This window comes from Schistocerca piceifrons, chromosome 2 (assembly GCF_021461385.2).
Source record: "Schistocerca piceifrons isolate TAMUIC-IGC-003096 chromosome 2, iqSchPice1.1, whole genome shotgun sequence".
NCBI classification, from domain to species: domain Eukaryota; kingdom Metazoa; phylum Arthropoda; class Insecta; order Orthoptera; family Acrididae; genus Schistocerca; species Schistocerca piceifrons.
Genome location: NC_060139.1, coordinates 775,372,413 through 775,398,345, shown reverse-complemented (window position 1 = coordinate 775,398,345; position 25,933 = coordinate 775,372,413). Strand labels below are relative to the sequence as shown.

The 25,933-nt window shown below is 40.7% G+C and overlaps 1 protein-coding gene across 3 annotated transcripts in view; it reads left to right on the top strand.

Moving 5' to 3' along the window:
- LOC124777817 (aurora kinase C-like) overlaps nt 1-25,933 on the top strand; it is a 135,506-nt gene that overhangs the window by 86,341 nt on the left and 23,232 nt on the right. For 2 of the 3 annotated variants that reach the window (XM_047253340.1, XM_047253338.1), the window contains one exon: nt 23,582-23,847. In XM_047253340.1, coding sequence (XP_047109296.1) covers nt 23,582-23,668 — 87 coding nt within the window. In that variant the 3' untranslated portion in view covers nt 23,669-23,847. Of the gene's footprint in view, nt 1-23,581; nt 23,848-25,933 lie in introns of those variants that run through there. The other variant, XM_047253339.1, reaches the window with a different exon arrangement.

The window sequence follows — 25,933 nt, the reverse complement described above, 5'->3', positions numbered from 1 at the left end:
CTGTTGCAAAATTTTAAAAAAATCGCCTTTACGAAAGTGTGTGGCAAGTACAGCAATAGAAGTTTGTTGTAGCTTATAACATGCATCTGATGAATCAAAATGTTTCATATATGGTGGTATAGTCTCAAAATATTGTGATGGGAATCTTTCATGTCTGTCTACTTTTGTTAAGGATTTGATCGCAGATAAATACTTGTGCTAAGCTTGAGTATAAAGACGATTGCTGCTAGTTTCATTCACAGTAATTTACGCTGTGCTCTTAGGTTCCTGTTGGACCACACACTCGGAAATCGCTATGTATTCCGAAAAAAAATGGTGAATTATTTGTGACAAGAAGTAGTGTAAATGTCACTGTCAGTTGTTTCTCACATAGTCATTTCATCTTTCATTTCTTAAACATACGGAAAGTCACGAAATCAGATTCTTGTTATTGAGAAAGCGCACTCTTACATGTAAATTACAACGAATATTCCAGAAAAATTCATAACTTTGACAATTAATGAAGTCGCAGAATGTGTTGCAAACATGAAGAGGGGGGGGGGGGAAACATTATCGCATCCAGCGGTATACGAACCACATCCTCTGCCACGGCAGTTCGTCACCTTACCAACATCGCTACAACAACTCGCGTGCTGTAGATGCTTTATTTTATGTAATTCCATTAAATGGAGATGCAGGCTGAATTCGTTCCTGAACAATGCGAGCGTAAGCAGTAAATGCGTAAAAGTTTGTAAGGTTTCCTTTATCAGACTTCACAAAATTCCATTGTGTTGTTCCTTAAAAGAAAATAGTATGCGAAGTCACTAGTAATTTCAGCTAAACTCGTGTAATATCCATTATCAGAACTTATGTCTTGATACTTAGAGATTTTTAAACTCTTAATTGAATAAAAATAACAGGTATTTTGAAAGAATGTTGACTGAAAACATTTTTTTGGTTGTTGTTATCATTCACAGTAACAACCTAACCTAACCATATTTCTAACAAAGGAAAATAGTATACTCTGAATTTACTTCCAACCAGATGCATCCTGTGGTGATTGTTTAGTAACACAGTTACTAAATCCAAAGCTAACTGCTCAGTATAAATAATAGATTATAGCTGTAAATAAACCACAGCTAACAGAGCGGCAGGGCCACACTGAAATCCGAAACCTCTCGGTACAGTTGTTGAAAAATCGTTGGGAGGACCGTTCAGTAACAGATCTCAGAAGCTTATTGAATAGGAAATTTGGATAAAGAGCCAGAAATAGCATCACTACCGAGACCAACCTACTGCACCGATCGCTATGAAAGACATACAGTAGGGCCCCTGGAGGGTGTGGGAAGATTGGTGGTGTGAGGGAAATGGCATGGGAGATACATTTGTGGACTACGTCTGGGGGATTGTGTTTATCTGAAGGCCAAGGTGACACTTGAGCAAGGGAGTTCTTGTCACTGCAGATGCGTCATTCCATGATGGCCAGGCTGTAGGGGTTTGTGGATAAAATGTGTCAGTTATGTAATTTAAACATATCTATAATCGCTTTTTTTCTAAATGAGCCAGCTAGTTGTGTTATCTTGTTCTCACCTTATTTGTTTTTACTACGATGTTTCTGTAGAAATGTTGGAACGCGGGTACTGACCCTACGACTTGTCTTAGAAGATAGATTAAGGAAAGGCAAACCTACGTTTCTAGAATTTGTAGATTTAGAGAGAGCTTTTGGCATTGTTAACTGGAATACTGAATTCTGAAGGTGGCCGGGTTCAAATACAGGAAGTGAAAGGCTATTTCCAGTTTGTACAGAAACTAGATGGCAGCTATAAGAGTTGAGGGGGGGGGGGGGGCGGCATGAAAGGGAAGTAGTGGTTGGGAAGAGAATGAGACAGGGTTGTAGCCTATCCCCAATGTTATTCAATCTGTATACTGAGCAAGCAGTAAAGGAAACAAAAGAAAAATTTGGAGTAGGAATTAAAATCCATGGAGAAGATATAAAAACTTTGAGGTTTGCCGATGACATTGTAATTCTGTCAGAGACAGCAAAGGACCTGGAAGGGCAGTTGAACGAAATGGACAGTGTCTTGAAAGGAGGATATAAGATGCCCATCAACAAAACCAAATGAGGGTAATGGAATGTAGTTGAATTAAATCAGATGATGCTGAGGGAATTAGATTAGGAAATGACACATTTAAAGTAGTAAAGGAGTTTTGCTATTTGGGGAGCAAAATAACTGATGATGGTCAAAGTAGAGGATATAAAATGTAGACTGGCAGTGGCATGGAAAGCGTTTCTGAAGAAGAGAAATTTGTTAACATAGAGTATAGATTTAATTGTCAGGAAGTCTTTTCTGAAAGTATTTGTATGGAGTGTCGCCATGTATGGAAGTGAAACATGAACGATAAATAGTTTCATGTATGGAAGTGAATCATGAACGATAAATAGTTTAGACAAGAAGAGAATAGAAGATTTTGAAATGGGATGCTACAGAAGAATGTTGGAGATTAGATGGATAGATCATGTAACTAATGAGGAGGTACTGAACAGAATTTGGGAGAAGAGAAATTTGTGGCACAACTTGACTAGAAGAAGGGATCAGTTGGTAGGACACATTGTGAGGCATCAAGGGATCACCAATTTAGTATTGGAGGGCAGCGTGGAGGGTAAAAATCATAGAGGGAGACCAAGGGATGAATACAGTAAGCAGATTCAGAGGGATGTAGTTTGCAGTAGTTATTGAGATGATGAAGCTAGCACAGGATAGGAGTAGCATGGAGAGCTGCATCAAACCAGTCTCTGGACTACAACGACATTGTTCAATGAATGACAGAGAAGGTTCTTCACCCAGTTTGGGCATAGGTTAAAAGTTTGCCCAGTTGCAGTTGTAAATTCCAGGGGAGACAGCTTCTTCAATACATTTTTAACAGGTATCTGGGTTGATCCTTTTCCGCTTTTACAAAAGAGGTCCTTCCTTGGTCATGGTGAGTGATAAAACGTAACATGCACATATTGGTTTTGACAGTCAGTATTATCGACTTTGGCAATCCATCACTGCTCACCATAAATACAAGCCACTATGTCCTTATTTTGAAGTGTTAGTGGTAAAAGTTTTCCACATTGACGAGGTTCATTATCAGAGGACGTTGATGTGAACTTACACCTGAGCAAGTTGTGTGACTGAGGTATAAAACAATCAAAAGACCAGGTGCCTTTTATCTTCTGACAAGTGTTGAATATTTGCCCCAAAACATTGGTGTAGAGTTCTTGTATTTCCTCGCATTTTACAAAAACACAGGTAATCCCTTTTACCTGTTATTGTGGTGTCAAGATCTGGTTCTCATAGGTCCTCTGCAGACTAGCTTTGTGGTAGCTCGCTTTGTTGTACCCCCGACACCAGCCCACGCTTTCTTCCCATGGCATGATACAAAAACGTGCCATTCTGCATCAAGTCCATGGTCTTCTTTGTGAAAGGAGATGTTAATAATGTTTTTTGTATTGGCTTGTAGCACCATAAGAAAAGTAGATCCATTTGTTTATGGAAGTATGGTGCTATTCTGTGTAATTTTACTGCAGTTGAAAAGTGTGCACTGCTGTTGCGTTGTGTTCTAGGTAGTCATTTATGACACTAAAACTGTGACTCCTTAATCTATCTTGAGCTTTATGATAGAACACAAATGGATGGACTGTGGCCTGTTTGTTTACCCAGTGGTACTTCATCCTGAACAACAGAGGAATAGTTTTCAGAAAAGTTGTCTAAAAGAAAGCATCCATCAACTGCCAAGGTCTGCGTTTTGTCTTTCGGAAATTTACCCTCAGCTTGTACAATAGAATGATGGATTTTCATTTTTCAAAGTTAGCTAGCAACACTTCAAAAAACTCATCTTGTGGTTTTGTAATTGTCACCATTCACATTCTGTTTTGTCACCCATTGTTTTTATTTCATATTATCAGGCATCAAATCATTTTAAGCTTGTTTGCCTGGGCCGCTTGACATTTTCCCATGATCATACAATTTTAACTGTCAATATTGTAAACCAGAACTTCCAAAAGGTCGTTATGGTTAACTCTAAGACTGACCCTATCTATCATCAACTATACATTCTGGCGATAAAAACAAAAGCAAACATTATGGGTGCCAGATGCTGCTGCAATCATATACTGTTTCGGTCTCAACTTGAAAATTTCCACCTTCCAGTTTTAATGTTAGGATTTTCTTTTTTGAATTGAGTGAATAGTTCTTTCAATTTAAACAAGATTAACCTCTTTTGTCTCTGAACCTTTGTACCTTTTTCTTTCATAGAAACCCAGTCTTTTTTGTCGGGCATCAAAAGGCTGTTATTGTCATCTACATAAAACCTAATAACCTTTTTGATTGTGTTTTCAGCTATGAAATTTAGATGCATTTTTCATTTGTAATGCAGGTAAAATTCCCTGATCTTTTACTAACTGCCTTGTTAATTTAACCAAATATTCTGACACATTAAATTATTCAATAACTTCTGCTAGAGTCCAACAGTTTGGTAGTAAACTGATAATCTTAACCTTATCCTCCTTGTTTGAAATTAGTTTTTAGCTTTTCTATCAAATCACCGTATTCAGTCAGAGAATTTTTAGAACTTCTGCCTGGTGTAGTGAGACTTATCTTTTGAAATGAAACTTCCAAATTCTTTTTGACAGTGGTTGCTGCTTTCTCAGTTTTGCGTTCATTGCAAAAGGTTTTTTTTCTTCATTTAGTTTTCTGATTTTACTAGCAGACAATACACATAGGATTTCACAAACTAAATCCCTATTGGTATTTCTATTGTTGTCTGTCAGACTTTATGCAGGGCAACCGTTTCCAAGCAAGCCAGACACTTCAGAAGCAGTCCTTTTTTGACATATTGGAGTGTCTCATGCACCGGTTGCAACTTAAATGTCTCCTCTTGTCCATGGCACTTACTGGCAAAGTATTACAGTACTTTCTCATTGTCATACAAATATGAACAACCCTCAGGTCTGCAAAATTCTGCTATCGCTCTGGCAGTAAAGCACTTTCTAGTCTCCATGATTAGATATTAAAGAAACGACATGCTTAAAACCTCCAGCTAATTTGTATATTATAATAAATCTGCTTCTCCTTAGCTCTAAATGGAGACTGGTACAGACAAGCAGCGCTTTTTACTGCCATCACAATTATGGGAATAAAGGTTGTAGTGTGGTTAAATTTTGGCATAGTTTTGCATGGTAATGCTAGTGGATAAACCAATGGAACCAGGAATATGTTGTGATTATTTTCCACAAAGTGTTTTAACACTGCCTGGAATACGGGTGAGGTACTAATGAAATGATCGTATGGCATTGTTGGCCGGGAGGCCCCTTGCGGGGAAGTTCGGCCGCCGTATTGCAAGTCCTTTTTAGTTGATGCCACTTCGGCGACTTGCAAGTCAATGATGATGAAATGATGATGAAGAACACACAACACCCAGTCATCATGAGGTAGAGAAAATCCCTGACCCCGCCGGGAATCGAACCCAGGACCCCGTGTGCAGGAAGCGAGAACGCTACCGCAAGACCATGAGCTGCGGACGATGTACTAATAATGCTAATGAAAGAAATGCATACGGACAGAATCTACGTAAATCTCAGCACACTGTTCTACACTACTAGAGAGGACATTGATTCTTAGTGGCCCTGTAAAGCAACTTCCCCCACCTTAAGTGCTGCTCAATTTTCATTCTGCAGTTAGACTATACCTCCCAAGCATTTGCTGTCCAGTTCTCTTGTGTGAACAGAAAAAATATGCTCCACATCTACATAAACATCTATACTCTGCAAACCACCGAGAGGTTCATTGCAGAGGGTACGTCCCATTGTACCAGTTATTAGGGTTTCTTCCTGCACCATTCACGTATGAAGTGTGGGAAGAATTATTGTTTGAATGCTTCTGTGCGTGCAGTATTTTTTTCTAATTTATCTTCAAAATCCCTGTGTGATATGTAGGAGGTTGTAGTATGTTCCTAGAGTAATCAATTAAAGCCACTTCTTGAAACTTTGTTGTTACACTTTCTGAGGACAAGTTATATCTTTCTTCAAGTGTGTGTCTGTTCAGTTTCTTCAGTGTCTGTGACATTCTCCCACAGATCAAACAAACCTGTTACCATTTGCACTGCCCTTCTCTCTATACGTCAAAGATCCCGTGTTAGTCCTCTTTGATAGGTGTCCCACACACTTGAGCAATATGCTAGAAAATGTCATATGAGTGATTTTTAAGCAGTCTCCTGTGCAGATTGATTGCACTTCCCCAGTGTTCTACCAATAAACCAGTCTACCACCTGCTTTACCCATGACTGAACCTATGTGATCAATCCATTTCATATCCCTACAAAGTATTACACCAGGTATTTGTATAAATTGGCAGACTCCAACAGTTACTCATTGATATTGTAGTCATAGGATACTACATTTTTTCGTTTAGTGATTTGCAAAATTTTGTGTCTCTGAACATTTAGAGCAAGTTGCCATCTCTGCACCACTTTGAAATCTTATCGAGTCCTGATTGAATATTTATGCTGCTGCTTTTAGAGGGTACTTCATTGTAGATAACTACGTCACTTGCAGAAAGTCTGAAGTTACTGTTGTTACTATTGTCCAAGAGGTCATTAAGAAATAACATGAAAAGAAAGGGTCCCAACACACTTCCCTGGAGCACACATCAAGTTACATCTGATGATGACTCTCCAACCAAGATATCACGCTGTGTCCTCCATATCAAAAAGTTCTCAATCCAGTCACAAAAAATTCACTTAATGTCCCATATGATTGTACTTTTGACAAGAAACATAGGTGTAGTACCGAGACAAATGCTTTTCGAAAATAAAGAAATACTGCATCTACCTGACAGCCTTGATCAAAAGCTTTCCATATGTCATGTTAGAAAACTGAGAGTTGGATTTTACATGCTCAATGTTTTTGGAATCAATGCTGGGTGGCATGGAGGAGGTCGTTCTGTTCGAGATAGCTCATTATGTTTGAGCTCAGAATATGTTCCAAGATTCTACAACAAATCTACATCAGGGACATTGGACGGTAGTTTTGTGGATCACTTCTACTACCATTCTTTTAGACTGGTGAGCCATGCTTTCTTCCAACTGCTGGGCACGGTTTTTTGTTCGAGGGATCTACAATAGATTATAGTTAGAAGAGGGGCTAACTCAGCCACAGATTCAGTGTGAGGATGAAATTGGGGCAATTCTCCTGGGTTTTCCTTTGTAAAGGAAAATTTGAAAACGGAGTAGTGCATTTCAACATTTGCTTTGCTACCCACAATTTCATTTCGTGTCTCATTCGCTAAGGACTGGATACTAATTTTAGTGTCAGTAACAGCCTATACTTATGACCAAAATTTCTTTGGGTTCTGTAAAAGATCACTCGACAGTATTCTGCTACAGTAGTCATTGAAGGCTCTATTGACAGCCAGATGTGTTTTATTCAGCATCTCTCTGTCTATAACCCTATAACACTGTTTTTTTAGAAGTTTCTTTACAGTGACCACAGAGGTTCCCTCCCATTATGATCTGTTCTAGTGGGTACATATCTATCCAGTGCATGGTCGACTATTCTTTTAAACTTGAGCTGGAGTTCCTCTACATGCTCCTGCCCTGTGCAGAAAGTTACAGGTTCCTCATTGAGACATGACACTACTGATTTTTTTTTTTATTTAGTTTACTGAACACATACATGTTTCAGTTTGTTTTAGTTATCCTTTGTACTTTGGTAATCATTGTTGCCACAGCTGTGTCGTAATTACTGATACCGGTTTCGGTGTGGAATTCCCCAAAAAAGGTCAGGCCTGTTTGTTGTCATGAGATCCAATATACTGCCATCACGAATGGGGTTCGAGCTATCTGTTCTAGGTAGTGTTCAGAGAAGGAATTTGGTAATGTTGCACATGATGTCTTATCACACCCACTACTAACAACATGTTATTTTCCCAGTTAATTTTTGGATGATTAAAGTCTCCACTGATGATTGCAGTATGACGTACAACTGAAATGAGGTTTTCTCTAAAGTTTTCGGTTACATCAGGAGATGTGTTTTTGGGATAGAAGGATCCAATGATCATTTTATGCCCACCCCTGATACTGAGACTTGCCCAATCTCATATGCAGCTTCAATTTCTAGCTTGGAGGATTTGAGTTCCTTATCTACTGCAACAAATACACCACCTCCACTTCCCATTTGCCTGTCCTTTTGATGTACAGTTTCTAGTATTATGTGAGCTTCACTGCTTTTCATGAGCACTTCAAACTCTGGCACTTTCTTGCGAATGCTTTGGCAGGTTACCATTAGGATTTTAATACTTTCACCTGTGGGTGAGATCATGCACCGATACTTCTGTGTTTCCTACACCTATTGTTATCTGGACTGGATGTAGAGTCACCTGAACTAAAAAAAAAAATCCTTGTGTGCACCTCACATTCAGTCAGCTACCTGAGTGGCGGCCCCCAATGTGTAGTGCACACCTGACCTATTTAAAGGGTTCCTACAGTTCTCAACCTTATGGCGAAAGTCCAGGAAATTGCAGCCTAACTGGTTACAGAACTTTCGAAGTCTCTGGTTCAGTCCTTCCACCCGACTCAGAACCAAAGGGCTATGATTAATTCTGGGGACAATGCTGCAAATTCTGAGCTTCGTTGAAATACCACGTGCAAGGCTGGTTTTCCCAATCTTCTCTGCCAGTTGTTGGAATGACCCAAGAGTGACCTCGGAGTCCAGACAACAGGCATCATTTGTTGAAACATGCTCCACAATCTGCAGTTGGTAGCATCCTATTTCCTCAATGGCTGCCGGAATAGCCTCTTCAACATGTTGAATGAGGTCCCCAGACATATAAACTGAATGCACCTGGCGTCCTTTCCTGTCCTTTGCTGCTGTGGCCCTGAGGGGTACCATAATTTGCTGTAAGTTTAAACTGTCAACAATTAATAGACCCCTACCCTTTTGTGTTGCTGCCTCCTGATACCGGGCAAAACAGGTTTCCCCAAAACACGTGAAGTGAGTCCCACTGGCTCAGTTTTAGTTTCGGTGAAAGGCAGCACCTCAAGCATCTTCATTGTGATTGTGTGTATGTAGTGGTGTTACTTCAGTTTATTAAAGTGTTACTTATTTGTAGTTGTTAAGTGAGCCTATATGCAAAAAAGTTACAGCTGCATCTGTCAAATGTGTATGCACTGAAGAGCCTGTCACAAGTGTAACTGGCTTCAGAATGTATTCAACAGTGTCAGTTTCATTATCTCCAGTGTCACTGGCTGGAATATTTTTCACATGATGAGGACGTCGAGCATCAGCTCTGCCAACACCTGAAGACGCTCAGAAGCTTAAATTGTCTTCCTCCGCAACAGAACTAGGCCACCTAGCTGTCACAGAACTTTGTATATTTCGGTATAAGTCAAGCGATGCATTATTACTCTAGATCTGAACATGTTCAGTCTCAATCAGTCAGATACAAACCTACTGTTGAAGGTATATTTGGATGTGTGGTAAGTGGTTCCACTCAGTGCAGCCTACTTGTACTAGTAGCTCCTGAATTGAAGAGTTTTTTTCTGTGTACCAGTAAGACAATGATGAGGAAAGTGTAGTAACTTTCAGACCATTCAGTAATTCATCACAAAGTGACAACACAGTTACATGACCTTACAATGCACTGTCAATGATGGCAGTAAGGTGCCACATTTACTGGTCCAATCCTGTTCCCAGGGATGTTAAAAGGATCGCTGACAACTTCACTCTTGCAAACTACACTCTTCCCTGCCATTGTTCATAGGAATGTGTTCTATATGCAAGCTACTTAACAAATGCAAATAATTACTCATTTAATAAACAGAAAATAACTCCACTGAGTAAACATAATCTCAGTGAAGTTATTTTGTCTATTCACACAAGAGAACTGGACAGCAAATGCTGGGAAGGTGTAGTCCATCTCTAAACTGAAAAGTGAGCAGCTCCCTTCATAGGAAGTTGGTGTTCTCGGCAGATTGTTACAGCTGCTGCACAGGATGACTAAGAATCAATTTCCCCTCTAGCAGTGTAGAATAATGTACTGAGATTTACATACATTCTGTGCATGTGCATGTGCATATGTATTTCTTATATCAGTATTATTAGTAACTCTTACCTATATTCCATTTAGTATTAACACATTTTTTGAAAAATAAACATAACTGGGAGTATTTCTGCACTGTGTCACCAGTGATTTATAAGGTGCCCTGCAGAGACTTGATACAATGTGAGACACCCTGTAGTTGTATTTGTGACATAAAGGGGTGATAGTGAGAAACCGTCTGTTTGCTCTTCAGCAGACCTATGGAGGAGGAGATAGCATGACCACGATCTGGCACTGTACCATCCGTCGCACTTCTGTGTTCTGCACCCACCCCTCCTCCACCGTGTTAAGTCCTCAGAACACAGTTTATCCCTTAATGCAGCTCTACTGTACTTAAATGTGGCACACACATGTAACATATCATCTTCACCAACTTCATTTAAAAGCAAGCAGTAATTTTATAAGACTAAAACACTATATTCAATAATGTGTAACTTTCCCCTCAGGGAGGTCGTCACTTTTCACAGGTTTGTGCTTGGCTACCACGGGTCCCCAGCCCTTGCAGCATTTTTTCTGTTCTGTGCGGCATGTGTCTCCTCTTGCTATTCTTTTTCCCCTCCTTTGGGGAACATGTCTGGGGTGTTATTGGGAATGTTCTGCATTGTCTGTCTGAGACACAAGAACAGTCTCAGCTTTATTTTTCACTCCCTTTTCCTTTCTTTGTTTCCCTTCTCCTCTCGTTCCTCTGCTTCTGGCATTTGAGGTTCCTCTTTTTCTTCTTCCTCCCTGTGTGCACCTAAGGGCTGGCTCACACATCTGATGCGTAAGAGGTGACTGGGTAATGCATAATTCCCAGCTCCGGGTCGACAGGTAGTGTTTGCATGTACCCCCTGGTACAGGCTAGGCCCAGGGAGGGATGATTGCCTGAGCTGCAACCTTCCCAAATTGCCGACTGGTCTCTTGTGTCAGGTGTTCGGGAGGTGTGAACCCACCTGAGTTGGGTGCGCCTCCTTGTGAAGGCCCCCCCCAGTTGGAAGGAGCACACCATTGGAGATGCGGGCAATCATGGGGATTTTCTCACAATGAGTCAGTCAACTTCACAATCAATGTCTGTGAAACATAAACGTAATGAGGCTAATGATTCAAAGACCCTTCCTGCTGCACAAGGGTTCCTCATGGTCTCACGTACTGAAGAAGTTCAGTCCTTCACCATGGTAAATCTGTTTATTATTCAGAAAGGTGTTGATGCAATTGCTGGCCCTGTGAAATCCTGCTTTAGTTTACGGAATGGTACTTTGTCAAGCACAACAACTGCTTGCTGTCTTGCTTCTCCACAGCTACCGTGTTCGTGTCAAGGCCCAAAGAACTTTGAATTCTTCCTGTGACATCATTTACACCAGGCTGCTCAAAATCCAATCTTGCCTCTCTGGTCAGGGTGTTATTGCTGTCCATTGTGTAATCAAAAAGATAGATTCTCCTTAGTGCCCACCCGTACTCTTTTTCTCACCTTTGACAGAGTGGTGCTTCCATCCAAAATCAAAGCAGGCTATGAAATTATCACAGTCCGACCGTACATTCTGAACCTGATGCACTGCTACCAGTGTCATTGTTTCAACCACACTAGAATGTGTAGTTGACACCCGGCCAAATGTGTAATCTGTGGTAGGGATGCACACGAGGGCGATGTTTGCCTCCTTCTCTCTGTTGTATCTACTGCAATGGTGGCCATGCCGCCGCCTCTCGGGATTGTCCTGTGTATCTTGGTGAGCAGGCTGTCCAAGTGATCTGGTTAACGGAAAAAGTGCCTTAACCAGTCGCTCGCAAGTTAGTGGCTAGTCTCAAACCCTGTGTTCTCCCACCTAGCACCTATAGTTCTATTCTTGTTACCCCTCACTTCGTGAATGGCATGGCCATGTGGGCATGCGACCTCCAGCTCTGAGGTTGTGAAATCGCCCAGTGTCAAGGTAGCATCGCAATCTCCCCCATCCAGCTGTGCAACAAGCCGTCAAACTCTTGCCACAAGGGACGAAGCCACCAGCTACACAACCGGTAGGCCGGAAAGGACAGAAGGAGTACTCCCGTAAAGACTTCATCCGTCCCTTCAGCCAAACAACACCTGAGTCTTCTTCTAACCAGAAAGGCTCGAACAAGTCCACCAAAGGCAAACAATCTTCTCCTTTGCCAATGCAAAGATCCTCTTTGACCGTGTCGCCATGTGATACCTTAGCCTCCGTGTCGCCGGTGTGCACCACAAACCGTTTTTCAGTGTTGGACTCCACAGACCGACCACACAAGCAGGCCAATGCTTCTGTGGACCCCATGGAGCAGGATCCTCCTGCTTCTGTGCCCTGTAGTGGAACTCTTCACAGACTGTCACTCAGCAGCCACCACCGAGGTAACACCCCTACATTTTTTCCTCATCATGACTCTCCTCCAATGGAACGTTTGCGGCCTTCAGTCCCTCCCTTTGTATTCTGCCTTCAGGAAACGAAATTGCGCCCTCATGACCGCTTTGAGCTTTCACATTTCTTACTGACTCATTTTTACCTTCCACCTAAGGTTGGCATTCCATCTCATGGGGGTGTCAGGCTGCTCATACGGGACGACACTCTTAGTTAACCCATCTCCCTGACTACCCATCTTCAAGCTGTTGCAGTTCGCCTTTTCCTTCCCCGCCTGGCTTTTTCCCTCTGTACCATTTATCTCTCTCCATCATTCAATGTCGCCAGGGCAGACGTCCTTCATCCTACTGGGCAGCTACCTCCCCCATTTTTGCACCTCGGTGACTGTAATGCGCATCATCCCCTTTGGGGTTCTCCCAGGACCTGTCAGAGAGGTGTCTTCTTGGCTGACCTTCTCAACCAACTTAACCTCTTCTGCCTTAACACTGGAGCACCCACCTTCCTTTCCGAATCCTCGCACACCTATTCCCATTTGGACCTATCCTTCTCTACTGCCCAGCTTGCCCATCATCTTGAGTGGTTCGTTCTTTCTGACACCTATTCAAGCAACCATTTCCTGTGTGCTGTCTGTTTGCTGGCTCCTACCCCATCTGTTTGCACACCCAAGTGGCGGCTTACTAAGGCTGACTGGCAGCTTTAATCCTCCCTGGCGACCTTTGAAGAACAAGATTTAACCAGTTGTAAATAAATGGTGTGTGATGATGGACTCCTGTCGGGTAGACTGTTCGCCTGGTGCAAGTCTTTCGATTTGACGCAACTTCGGCGACTTGCACGTCAATGGGGATGAAATGATGATTATTAGGACAACACAACACCCAGTCCCTGAGCGGAGAAAATCTCTGACCCAGCCGGGAATCGAACCCGGGCCCTTAGGATTGACAGTCCGTCGCGCTGACCACTCAGCTACCGGGGGCGGACACCAGTTGTGATGACCAGGTGTAATATCTCAAAAACATTATCCTTACCGCTGTGGAATGTTCCATTCTTCGCACTTCCTCTTCACCACATCATGTCCCAGTCCCCTGGTGAACTGAGGCATGCTGCAACGCAATTCGCACACGGAGATGTGCTCTCCGCATTTTTAATCATCATTCTACAATGGCAAACTGCATTCATTATAAACAGATGCGCGCAAAGTGCCGTTGCGTTCTTCGGGATAACGAAAGAGCTAGCTGGATTTCATTCACTAGGTCTTTTAACAGTTCCACCACTTTTTCTGTTGTGTGGGACAACCTCAGACGGCTCTCTGGGACCAAGATCTATTCCCCAGTTTCCAGCCTGACAGTAGCAGATATGTTATCGTGGACCCTATTGCTATCTCCAACACCTTGGGCCACCATTTTGCGGAAGTTTCGAGCTCTTCTTACTATCACTGTACCTTCCTCCATCAGAAACGAGCGGAGGAGGCTTGGGCAATACCCTTCTCTTCCACGAATCATGAGTGCTACAATGCCACATTAACTATGAGGGAGATAGATCATGCTCTCATTTCATCCCGATCCTCCGCTCCAGGGTCAGATGCCATCTACGTTCAGATGTTGCAGCACATTTCTCTTGCGGGCAAGCACTTTCTGCTTAACACGTAAAGGCGCATTTGGGCAGAGGGCACATTTCCCGGATGCTGGTGTGAAGCCATCATTGTACCCATACCTAAGCCTTGTAAGGACAAAAACTTTCCTTCTAGCTACTGCCCCATCTCAGTTACCAGCTGCATTTGTAAGGTGATGGAACATAGGATTCATGCTCAGCTGCTATGGTGGCTTGAGTCTCGCCATCTACTGATGAAATCACAGTGTGGCCGTGTTTTTCGATTTGGAGAAGGCCTGCTGAAGAACTTGTATTCTCCCTACTCTTTACACATGAGGCTTCCGTGGACACCTGCCCGGTTTCCTTCAGGCATTTTGAAAAGACTGAGTTTTCAAGGTGTGTGTAGGTTGTGCTTTGTTGGACACCTTAATCCAGGAAAACGGTGTGCCTCAGGGTTTCGTTGTGAGTGTCGTCCTCTTTGCTATCGCCATTAACCCTATAATGGTCTGTCTCCTGCCCAGGCATCTTCGGCTCCCTTTTTGTTGACGATTTTGCCATATATGCAGTTCTCTATGAACCTGTCTGAGTGAGTGGTGTCTTCAGCAATGTCTTGATCATCTTTACTCCTGGAGCATCAACAATGGCTTTCACTTTTCTACTGACAAAACTGTCTGTCTGAATTTCTGACGACACGGTTGGTTTCTCCCACCATCTTTACATCTTGGGCATATTGCTTTTCCATTTGTTGAAACTGCGAAATTCCTGGGGCTCATGCTTGATAGGAAACACTCTTGGTTCTACCATGTGTGTTACCTGGCAGCCACTGTATGTGGTTCCTCAATGCCCTACGTTTCGTCAATGGTACTTCCTGGGGTGCCCCTCAATGATACTTCCTAGGGTGCCAATTCAACCACCCTCCTATGTTTGTACCGGTCTCTTGTCTGTTCGAAACCCGACTGTAGGTGCTTTGTTTATGCGTCTGCAGGTCCATCCCTCTTACGCCATCTCAACAGTATCCACCATTGTGGCATCCGTTTGGGCATGGGCACCTTTTACATTAGCCCAGTTGAGAGTCTGTATGCTGAAGCTGCTTAACTACCACATCCTACCACCGTGACTTCCTCCTCAGCAGGTATGCATGCTGTTTGTCTGCCATGTGGGCCGCCCATCCTGTACCTCCTTCCTCGATGATTCCTTTGATGCCAGTGTGGGGCGCATCCCTCTTGTCTGTTACCTCCTGGAGTCTGCTTTCAGCACTTGCTACGACGGCTTAACTTCACACCTGCAACTTTCCCGGTGCATGTAAACCCTTTACTACCTTGGCTTCGTGAAGCAGCCCATGTTAACCTTGGCCTTTATTCGCTTCCTAAGGACACTAATCCAGCCTTGGTCTATTGCCTTCAGTTTCACAAACTTCGCACATGGAACTTCGCGATAGCACCTTTGTTTACACTTGGACTGACTGTGGGGTCGGGTGTGCCTTCATCATTGGTATCCATGTCTTTTGATATAGGCTTCTGGCACACTGCTCATTATCTACAGCTGAGCTCTTCGCCATGTATCAGGCCATGGAGTACATCCGGCGACACAGCGTTTTCAATTGTGTCGTCTGCTCAGACTCACTCAGTGCTCTTCAAAGTCTATGTGCGCTTTGCACTGGCCATCCATTGGTGCAGTGGATCCAGGAAAACTGTCACTTGCTCACTCTTGGTGGAGCCAGTGTGAGAACTGTGGATTCTTGGTCATGTCGGTCTGCCAGGAAACGAGGCTGCTGATGCTGCTGCCACTGCGGCAGTCCTTGTACCTCAGCCTGTAAGTTCCTGTATTCCCTCCGATGATCTCCTAGTTGCTGTCTGTCGGGAAGTTGTGTCCCTTTGGCATTGCCAGTGGTCCTCCCTTCACGGCAATAAGCTCTGGCTTATTAAGCCTCACCCAGTGGCTTGGACGAACTCCTCTCGGCCCTCCCGGCGGGAGGAGGTCATTTTAACTAGGCTTTGTATTGGGCACTGTCTTTTTAGCCATTGTCATTTGATAATTGACACTACCCCACCATTTTGTACACATTGTGCTCAATTTTTAACTGTCTGACACTTCCTGACGGACTGCCCATTTTTTAACTTTTTATGTTCCCACTTGGGTTTGCTGTCTGAGTTATCAGCCATTTCAACAAATGAAGCGTGGGCTGTCAACCACGTTTTACTTTTTATCTGTCAAAGCAGTATGGCAAAGGTCATTTAATTTTTAGTTTTGGATTTCAGTTTCTGTAGGGTGTCTTTTTTAGCCCTTTCTCTATGTCTGTGTTTTTAGCTGTCTTCTCTTATGTCAATTGGGACTGACTCCTCTCTGTGTTTGTGTTCTATAGTTTTGACTTGGACGTGTATGAACCCAGTTGTTTTTTCACCATAAAGCAAAACAAAACCAAAACCGATAATGTGTGATTTTACCATAACCTGCTACATGGAAACTGTTAGTCCTAGAGAACAGAAGAACAGAACTTTTTTCACAGAAAATTTAATGTAGATCAGTTTTGTACTGGGAAATATTTTCGCTAGAAGCCACAGTTTTATCTATTAAAAAAAGAAAAATAAGAAAGTTACCTTTAAATGCTGCCCTCTTTCCCCATCCCCACACTCACACTCCACCGTTAGGGATTTGTATGTTGTTGGTGACACATCCTCCTTCCAATGTAAAAACAATAGAAGCCATATTGATTGCAGTTTTGTAGCCTGCATTGTTATACCATCCAATATTTTTTTCCAAGTAATACTAAGATAAAAAATTAGACATTATCAGATATTGTTTTACTTCTGTGGTGATTCAAGTAGCACAGACCAGTGTAAAGACTAAGGCATTAGGCTATTACTGGAGAAAGCTGTACACTGTTAATGATTCAGAGGATTTAGTTCAGGATTAGACCCTAGTACAAGCAGTTAATTGTATCCTATCAATTAATTGTAGTGTGCAGCCTGGACAATGCCTCTTAACCACTCACATAACAGCAATCAATGTTAAAGTATCCTTGTCTGAAAATAGTTATCAGAATGTAACCCCAACAAAACAATAATGAATGGATTAAAGTTTCCAGCATAACATGAAACACTTGAACAATTCTAGCTCCTTGTAACTCGACAAAAGTATCACCAGAAGCATAATAATGATACCAAAGTCACAGAAAATTGGGTTAACTGAATAATAAGCCACTGTTTTGCCTAGAGTCCAGTTAAAATTGATGTTAGGTATCAGTCACTTGCCACTAAAGTGTTAGTACACCAGCTAGTTTTCGGTTATAGGTGACAGATGGCAGGTCACTTCACAAGTGCTTTTAAGGGGCCTGTACACTTCCAGTATTTATTGACAACACTAGTTTATCATGACTTTGATATATTTAAGTGAACCTCACACCATTAATAATATTGTGTGTTGGCAATCTGATTATTGCAAGGATAATATGTCGAAACCCAAAAGAAAGTGTGTGCTGCAGTTATTTTAGACATAGCTGATAAGCAGAAAACAACGAAATATAGGACATAAGTCCGAGAATGACTGAAAAAAGAAGTGACTTGTTGCATGTTAATTTACTGACTAAAAGCATAACTGCAGAAATAAGAGGTCATAAACTATTTTTATATGAAGCCTGCAGCTTACAAAAAATTATTAATGTTTATATGATATCAAACAGAGTAGCCTAATTCACTATTCAGAGACACAATCACAGTCAATGAGGTTGGGTAAATAAGTCTGTCACTACGTAGTCATATTAAAACTGTTTTGTATTAAGAATACTTGAAACATTGAATCTGAGAGAAGTTATGCTCAAAGATGAACTGGAAACATAAACATTTCACACTAACACAGTGTGGCTGGTTCATGAAGCTCTCCAACATCTGAATTGCACATATTGTCAAACCATCAATGCTGAGCTTCACATCATCAGTACCTAATGACAGTATTGAGAATATTTTTGGGACCATCAGTGGTGCTCATCAATATTTCTGGTATTGTCAGTACGTCAATATGTGCTCTCAGGCAAGCGTGTAATGCGAAGCAGTGTTAGATGCAGCCGCTCTGAGATATGATGGCAACAAGACAGACTCTGCTGATAACTGGTAACCTAACTACAATCCCATGATGGGCAATGTAGCCAAGGAAACACAAGTCAAAAGCTTGCGGCAGAACTATTAATCATGCTCACTTTGTTCACAGCGACCAAAGCTAACCTCTAAGAACAAACTGCAGACAGAAATAATTGCTAAAAACAAACTGTAATTTCTCACTTTCATTGATTATATGAAACTTGTCACAGTGGCTTCAGGAGCTGATGCATTACATGTTATAGGCAACACAGGTACAGCGTGTAGACATAAAGTATACTGTTTCAAAGTAAGGATACTCTTCTTTTTTTCTTTACATCGACTGCTTGATGCAGGCTGCTGCATTGTCTGAAAGAGGGTGGATGCCACTCATTTCGGAATCATTGGGACTTTCCGAGATGAGTGAACAGCTGGAAGCAATAATAAGTTTCATAAAACTACTTATGAGAAGACTTTCATTATCCGATTCTTCATCAATTGACATTTTCCAAGCCCTGAATAGTGAATTTGTTACCGTTACTCAAAGTAAAATTTTTATTTTCGCGAGCAACATATCATTTCACTTGCACCCAAATAAAATTGCATTAAAGTGGCAGTGACAAGGTGGTAGTCTTCTGACTGTATTTGTAAGCTTTCTCGTTGATAATGTACATTGGTAATTGGGGCTTATGCAGTGAAAATGGCTTCAACAAGTCAGTGTTTTTCAGTGTGTAATCCACACTAATTCTTTGTTGTCACAGCCACTGAATGGTATTTTTCTTTCGAGAAGACGGGGTTGGAATCTTATCCTTTAAAACTGGCGAGAATAATTTCCGTTAGATTTTGTAAACTTGGTAACAATCTATTTTGAAAATAATTTTAAAATGTTTCACAAATCATTTCTTCGTGACACTCAGATGTTATCTTCAATCAGAAAGTCAGTTGACAGCCAGGATCAAAGCCGTGGTAAGTACCAGCATGCAAAACAATAATTCTACCAACTTTTCTGTGGGGAGTGCCATACCTTCTCTTTCATAGTCACTCCAACCTTTTGTAACAGTATGAACTGAATTCACCCATGTTTCGTTGGTCCAAACAATGTGCTCAAAATTAATTTCTTTTATTTCAAGTAAAAATCTGCATTGCCAAGCGAATGTGTATTCTCATTCCATCAACATTATACAGCCTGAAATATTTTTGTATTTAAAGCAGAAACTCTCCAGAACCAGCCGCAACAACAATTTGCTGCCTTCAAAATGTTTGGCATTGCACAATGTCTTACAAAACATACCTAATTTAGACCGATCTCTGTTGTGGTAATAGTGTAGGTGGTGCTGAATTGATTCTTGTGCGAAAGGATCCAAGTTTGTTAGGCATTCCTGAATACTTCTGTTCTTTCCTCATCAAATTTCTCTGTACCAATATGAAATATGGTCCATTTGCTAACCTTATCATGGCTACAGTTCATGCCATTTCTTTGGAAACCAGTAACAGAGGAGCCTCACTTTCCACCACCTTATCAAAGAGTTCCTACACTTTGCACAAGAGTTGTGCTTATCCTTTAAATGCAATTCCTAGCTCTGCTTTTTTTCCTGATCTTTTTGCATCCAAATCCTGAGTCTGCCTCTTTACTTTTGCATTTCTTCTTACATAACAACCACACCAAAAAGACTTGCACAGTGACAGTAACAAAATGTATATGTTTCATTCACAGCACTAATGAAACAATGGAAGTGAATTGGCCATTTACTGAGGCAATTTGGCAATGACAAATAGTTCAGGAATGATGTTGAGCACTCTGATTGGGTGAAGGCAGCTCCAGTGCATGAATTGTCAACTATCAAGTGATTTTAGTGAGACAATAGTCCACATGTTCCAGCCCTGAATGCAAACAGTATCTTACAGCAGCAAATGTAACATTTTGTGAAATAAGTGTACTTTGTGACATGTATTAACCAGTTCAATCTTGAACATGGAACAAACAAATATTCATTTGAAAACAGACTAGTAGACATCAACATAATAAAATTAGTTGCCAAAGATACGCTGCACAATTTCTATCTTGGTGTCAAGTAAATGATAGTGAAGTTTCCTTTGGCACACGGGAAAAGTTGTGCCATACTTATTATGAAAGATTAGAACACAGTTTCCTTCTAAGTAAGATCATTTATTATAAATTCTTAAAGAAAGTTTGAGAGAACTAAATTGACAAATAGACCAGATTTGCAGTTTATATCATTGTTGGAACTATTGCACTACTGGCAAGCTTCAAGCTTAAGGCAGTGATACTCACATACCAGGCTGACCTGTGCTTCTGTTGCTAAAATTGTTGAAAACAGTTGTAAGGAAACAAAATTGTGGTTTGTGGGTACCTCTGGATAAAAAAATTGTCTTGGCTCTTGAAGAGTTGGGCGCATTCTGTACAGGATAAAAGAACATCTGGAAGCTGGAAAGCCCGATATAGTGGCTCTTTTCAGTCAGTCTACAATTCATATTTCAGCAGTGCAGTGGGCTGCTCTAAGTGATGACAATATGCAAACCTTCTTTGAAGAGTGTTTGTATAACCCTGCCGTTGCTCGTAGTGCTGTGAATGGCCTTGAAACTTTCTTCTTCCATCCCCAATTAACCTGAAGTTAAGTGAGTTTTTTGATATAAATATCATGTGCCACTGTCAAAAGCCCCTACAGGTCTTATGAATTAAAGCTATTATATTGTGGTTTCAAATAAGTAGAATCATTTCATGTGTAAATTCTGTGAATAATTCCACAGAAGACTCCTTGACAAAATTTGTTTTTAGTATCTAATTCCTTCATCTCCACACTTTTTTGTTGACACATGGGGTGACTTTTTCTCGTTCTGGAAGTATTTCGGGAATATATTCATTTTCACAACAGGTTAGAGATGAGGTGTAAATTTTTTTAAATAAATGTGAGAGATGATTAGTGTCATCTTTGTCACATATACTGACTGATCATTTGTAGTACCTACCCATTATAAGTGCTTGTTTTATTTGAATCCGGTTTCCAGAGTTGTTTGTTTTAGGATTTTCTCAATTCACTTGTTGAAATCTTCACATAAATACTAACAGACTGATTTATTTGGTTCTTTATAACTTCTGTTGTTGTCTGTCTTTAATTATTTTCTCTTCTTCACCAACTGTCAAGTCTTCTGAAGCTTTGTCTGTGAGTTTGGTGCTGTCTTTGTCGTCTCTAGTGATATCCAGTGTAAGGTTACTAACACTACTTCTGTTGTATGTGGTTTCTTCAGTGTCTAGTTACTTAAACATATTTATTTTTCTGTTCTGTTCTTTGTTCATGTTTAATTTATTTGTATAAGTTAGAATTGATTTTTGATAGATTTAGATATTCTTGTTGTAATTTAGCACATAGCCTGTGGTCACTAAATTCTAATCAGGTTTGTGAATTCCTGAAATTGTTTTGTGTATTAAAATTTAATAAGTCTCAATTTTAATTGTTCAATGCTTGCTGGAGTTTTTTCCTTGTTTTATGTCTCGATAATACAAAAATGTGTTGTTGCATAATTCTACTAAAGTATATGCTATCTAATTTCAAATGTCCAAAATAATATTTATTGACTTCTTCCTAGCATATCAGCCAAGTAAAGTGCTTGTTTTTTCCTTTTTTTCTGCATTGCTTAGCACTTTTGTTTTGGTTAATGTTTACTGAGATGATATTTTGTTCAGCATTTGTGTCTCCACTTAATATCTTGTTGATATTAAAAAAGTCCATCGGTCCTGTTGGAAGCTCCTTGCCCTTTGATAATTTTAGTTCCATTTTTTCCTCTTAATAATAAACCAACTCCTCATCAGTACACGCCATATTGTGCAGTGAAATAAAGCTCAGGCACAACTGTATTTGGTCTCCTCATTGTTCTGTGCCTCTGGAAGCTAAAATGATATGTTACTGCATGTTATTTAGTTCATCTTCTAGTACCAGCATCCTACAAGGAACATTGAAAATTTTGCCATTTATTGTCTCTGTATAGAGCTTATTGTGTGCAGTTGTTCTCTTATACGTCACAGTATTTTACTTCAACAAGCAGTTGATCATACTCCATGTTTAAAGCACATTGCCACAGTTTCTTCATTCTAATTGTAACTGTGTGGTGCCTAACAAGCTACCTACACAAATCTAAGCCCTCTTAGATTTCAGTCCACTCAGTTTATAAGGTCTGATTGTAGGCCATCAGACATCCATATGATGCTAATATAGGAACCTCAAATATCAAGGACATTGTGATTCAATTCATAATTAAAGCCCTGAAGCTGCAGCATCTATTTTTAACAGAGTTTACTTTTTTTTTAATATAAAAAAAAGATTGCTTCTGTATAAAAGCAGCAGCATCTTCCCACTTCTGGTTTGTTCTCTGTTGTTTATTGACATTATTTTTCTTTTCTCGTCTGTTTAATAACTACAAAATATGCAGAATATTGATATCAACCTTTTGTGGGCATTCATTCCTGTATGACGCATACTTGACAATGCTACAGATAGTGCTTAGCGTAGAAGTAGGACTCAAAATAACTTCATTCGCACATTAGGGGAAGATCTTAATCGTGGTTGAAGTACAGTGACAGCTTTCGTTTTCCTGTTGGTATAGTGAAGAATGAGGACACTGTAAACTGGCAGTCAGATGTCAGCCTAAACATACTAGAATTAAGACCTCCAGAGGGGTGATGAGCAATGCAGGAAAATAAGCCCCATGTACCTCTCACAGAGCAACCAGCCTACACTTACGTTCAGTGTTTCTGTGAATGCATAGTGTGGTGCGTGGTTATAGGGATTGCTGATCCCCTCTGATATCATGAGGGCCATAATGGAACACCTTGAAAGTCCAGGATTAGTTTATTTTCTTGTTTAAAAATACAAGTAAATGAGCAATACACAACACAAAGCATTTACTAATGGCTATTGTACAGTTGCTTGCTGATGTTTGCAGTGTTCTAAACAAGGTAGTTCATGTCTGACCTCTACTGGTATTTGATGCAGTTCGAAACACCTTCTGCGTGAAACAGCCATGTTAAAATGTCCACATTGTGCCAACTTTTGAGCTTCAGCTGGCATGCAAGTGTAAGCGTTTATTCAATCTAAGATATTGGATCCAACAGTTTGAGTCCTACGATGCATTGTGCAGCATTTGTACAGTCAGTTCAACAATTGGAGTGGCACCAGGGCACTGAATGCGTTGATATGTCCTTGTGTTTGTGCACTTCTTATTCTTCAGACACATTCTTATGCTCTTTATCTTTCCAAATTGGACATCACCAGATGCTCTGCTCAAATTCTCGATCAGTATTGTGTATTGACTATAAATTTAATCAGTTTGTAAGTTAGTTGCACTGTATATTGTGCCGTATGTTTGTCTGCCAAGCAGACTTTGAATAAGTCTTCCACTTTCTAGAGAAGCCAAGTTAAAGTATCAGTTTTTTTTTTTTTATTTACAGCTCCTGCAGCGTGATCCAAAGCAGCGTCTGCCATTGAAGCTTGTGATGAGTCATCCTTGGATACGAAGCTATGTTAAAGACATATAATGTAAATGTCGCGTCCTTGTGCTTGTTTCTTTTACTGTGCTTACGAGAGCTGATGCAACTCATTGTGTAGAGTATTGTATTGTGTGCAGGTTTTAATTTTTATGAATTTGTATTTGTAGCATATTTGTTTTTTAGTAACTTATTGACACTTATAAAAATGATTCTTGTCTTATGAGTTTTCTATGTGGATATTTTTTTCTATTTGATACTTCTTTTTGGGTCAGTCTTCCGGTTTCAAGTACCAGACTTGCATTTTTTAAAGTGAAAGTGATGGTAAGAGGAAGATCATTAAACCTCCGTGACTATCCAGTGGCTCAGGAAACTAAAAGTGGTTACAGTGGAGCTGAAGTCGCTTAAATTGACACAATGGGTTACAGTTGAAGGGGTGGCGGAAAAAAATGCTAACCCACAAGAACTGATTTTGAGTTGTTAGAAAAGAATATAAGACAAAACAGTGTTAAAAACAGTTCTGTCAGCTTGCAGAATTAATTGTTATCAGCATGTGGTGCGTTTAATCATTGAATGTACAACAGATAAGGTGGACAGACTAGTCTTTACTAAATTGGATAGCGTGTTCTTTCACTGACATCTTAGATTCAACTCATTTGAGAAATGGTCTACTAAATTCACTGTTACAAAAGTTGGAATTATATGGTCAATTTCAGTAGGCCAGCATGTCAAAACCAGTATGTTAAGTGAAAAAATGCAAAATCGTTTTTAATGCCTTTATAGATTTTGTCACAGTTTCCAGTTACCGCAAGTAATGATAATGGGGCAAGGGGCACTACTTTTGTAGTCTGCGGCTAGGTTGAGAATTTGGGTCTGACAGGAGGCGTGTTACGGTAGTCCGTGCAGTTGTGATGACCACTGTGCCTGGTTGACTTAGTGGTCTTCCTAGTAAGCAGGAGACCCAGGTTTGAATCCTGGTCCACCACAAATTTTTATCCTTTCCACTGATTTAAATCAGTGTCCACTCACAGCCGTTGTCTGTAATTCTTGTGTGTGTTATCTTGTCTGCTACTTGACTTTCTGACTACATTAGTAGTTGTAATAATGGTTCCTCAGTAAGTATTTGATTTTGTGCCAATATGTTTTACTGGTGAAATTTCTGCAGATAAATGAGTTAACTCATTTAAAATAATCTGAAATTTTGGGATCATCTGAGCCAAGGCAGTATTCTCTGAGTGATTAGATTGGTGGCCGGCCGTTGTGGCCAAGCGATTCTAGGCACCTCAGTCCAGAACCGCATGACTGCTACGGTTGCAGGTTCGAATCCTGCCTCGGGCATGGATGTGTGTGATGTGCTTAGGTTAGTTAGGTTTAAGCAGTTATAAGTTCTAGGGGACTGATGACCTCAGATTTTAAGTCCCATAGTACTCAGAGCCATTTGAACCATTTTGTTTAGATTGGTGATGAAACTTGTGAATACAGTGGAACCTCACTTAACGACCACCTCCCATAACACAGAATTTGCATAACGAGCAAAACAAACTGTAAAAAAGTGACTCACTTAACGAGCGACATGTCGCATAATGAGTGATGACGATTTAGTGTGAACATCACCAGCCGCTCATGCACGGCGGGGGAACCATTCAACAATATGAACACCTTACATTGTCAGCAGCGGCATATGAACAATGTCTTTAGTACATACTCAGGGTTGTCTTAAGTTCTAGAAATCAAAGAATTTCAAAAGTGACAGGAAAATTTGGAAAAAAAACTGGAAAAGTCTCATTTTTGTTCCAGTAGATGAAATGGTTTGTTTACGGTGTCTGTGATATGTGAATAGCTGGCCACACAAGTGGACTTACACGAGGGGGCCAAAACCGCAGGCCATTTCTGTGGGTATCAGATCAGGTCTGCCAATCTGAAGCCCATTGTTTGCCACTAAAGTGTGGTCCCTGCCCATTGGATCTAATCTCATTGAACTGCCCACAGGCTGGGCCTGTTTGTGTGTGGCATAATGTGGTGGATTTTCTTGGTTTATCCGTGGACCCAGGACTGTGGTGGTCCTTGGCAGGCCAGAGGCCACGGCCGATGCATTTCACTGTGACTGTCTCACTGCAAGTACGTTGTACAGTGCAGCACGTTATAGACATTTAATTTATTCTAGTACATTTTTGACACTTTGAAGCAATTTATGTACTAGAAAATATGGATGATAAGAAGAAATAAGTTGTGGCAGTCACTAGCAGTTTGTATGCTACGTACTCGTGTATTTCTTGAAAGAAAAATCACACAATACCTGTAAAATAATAAACATAA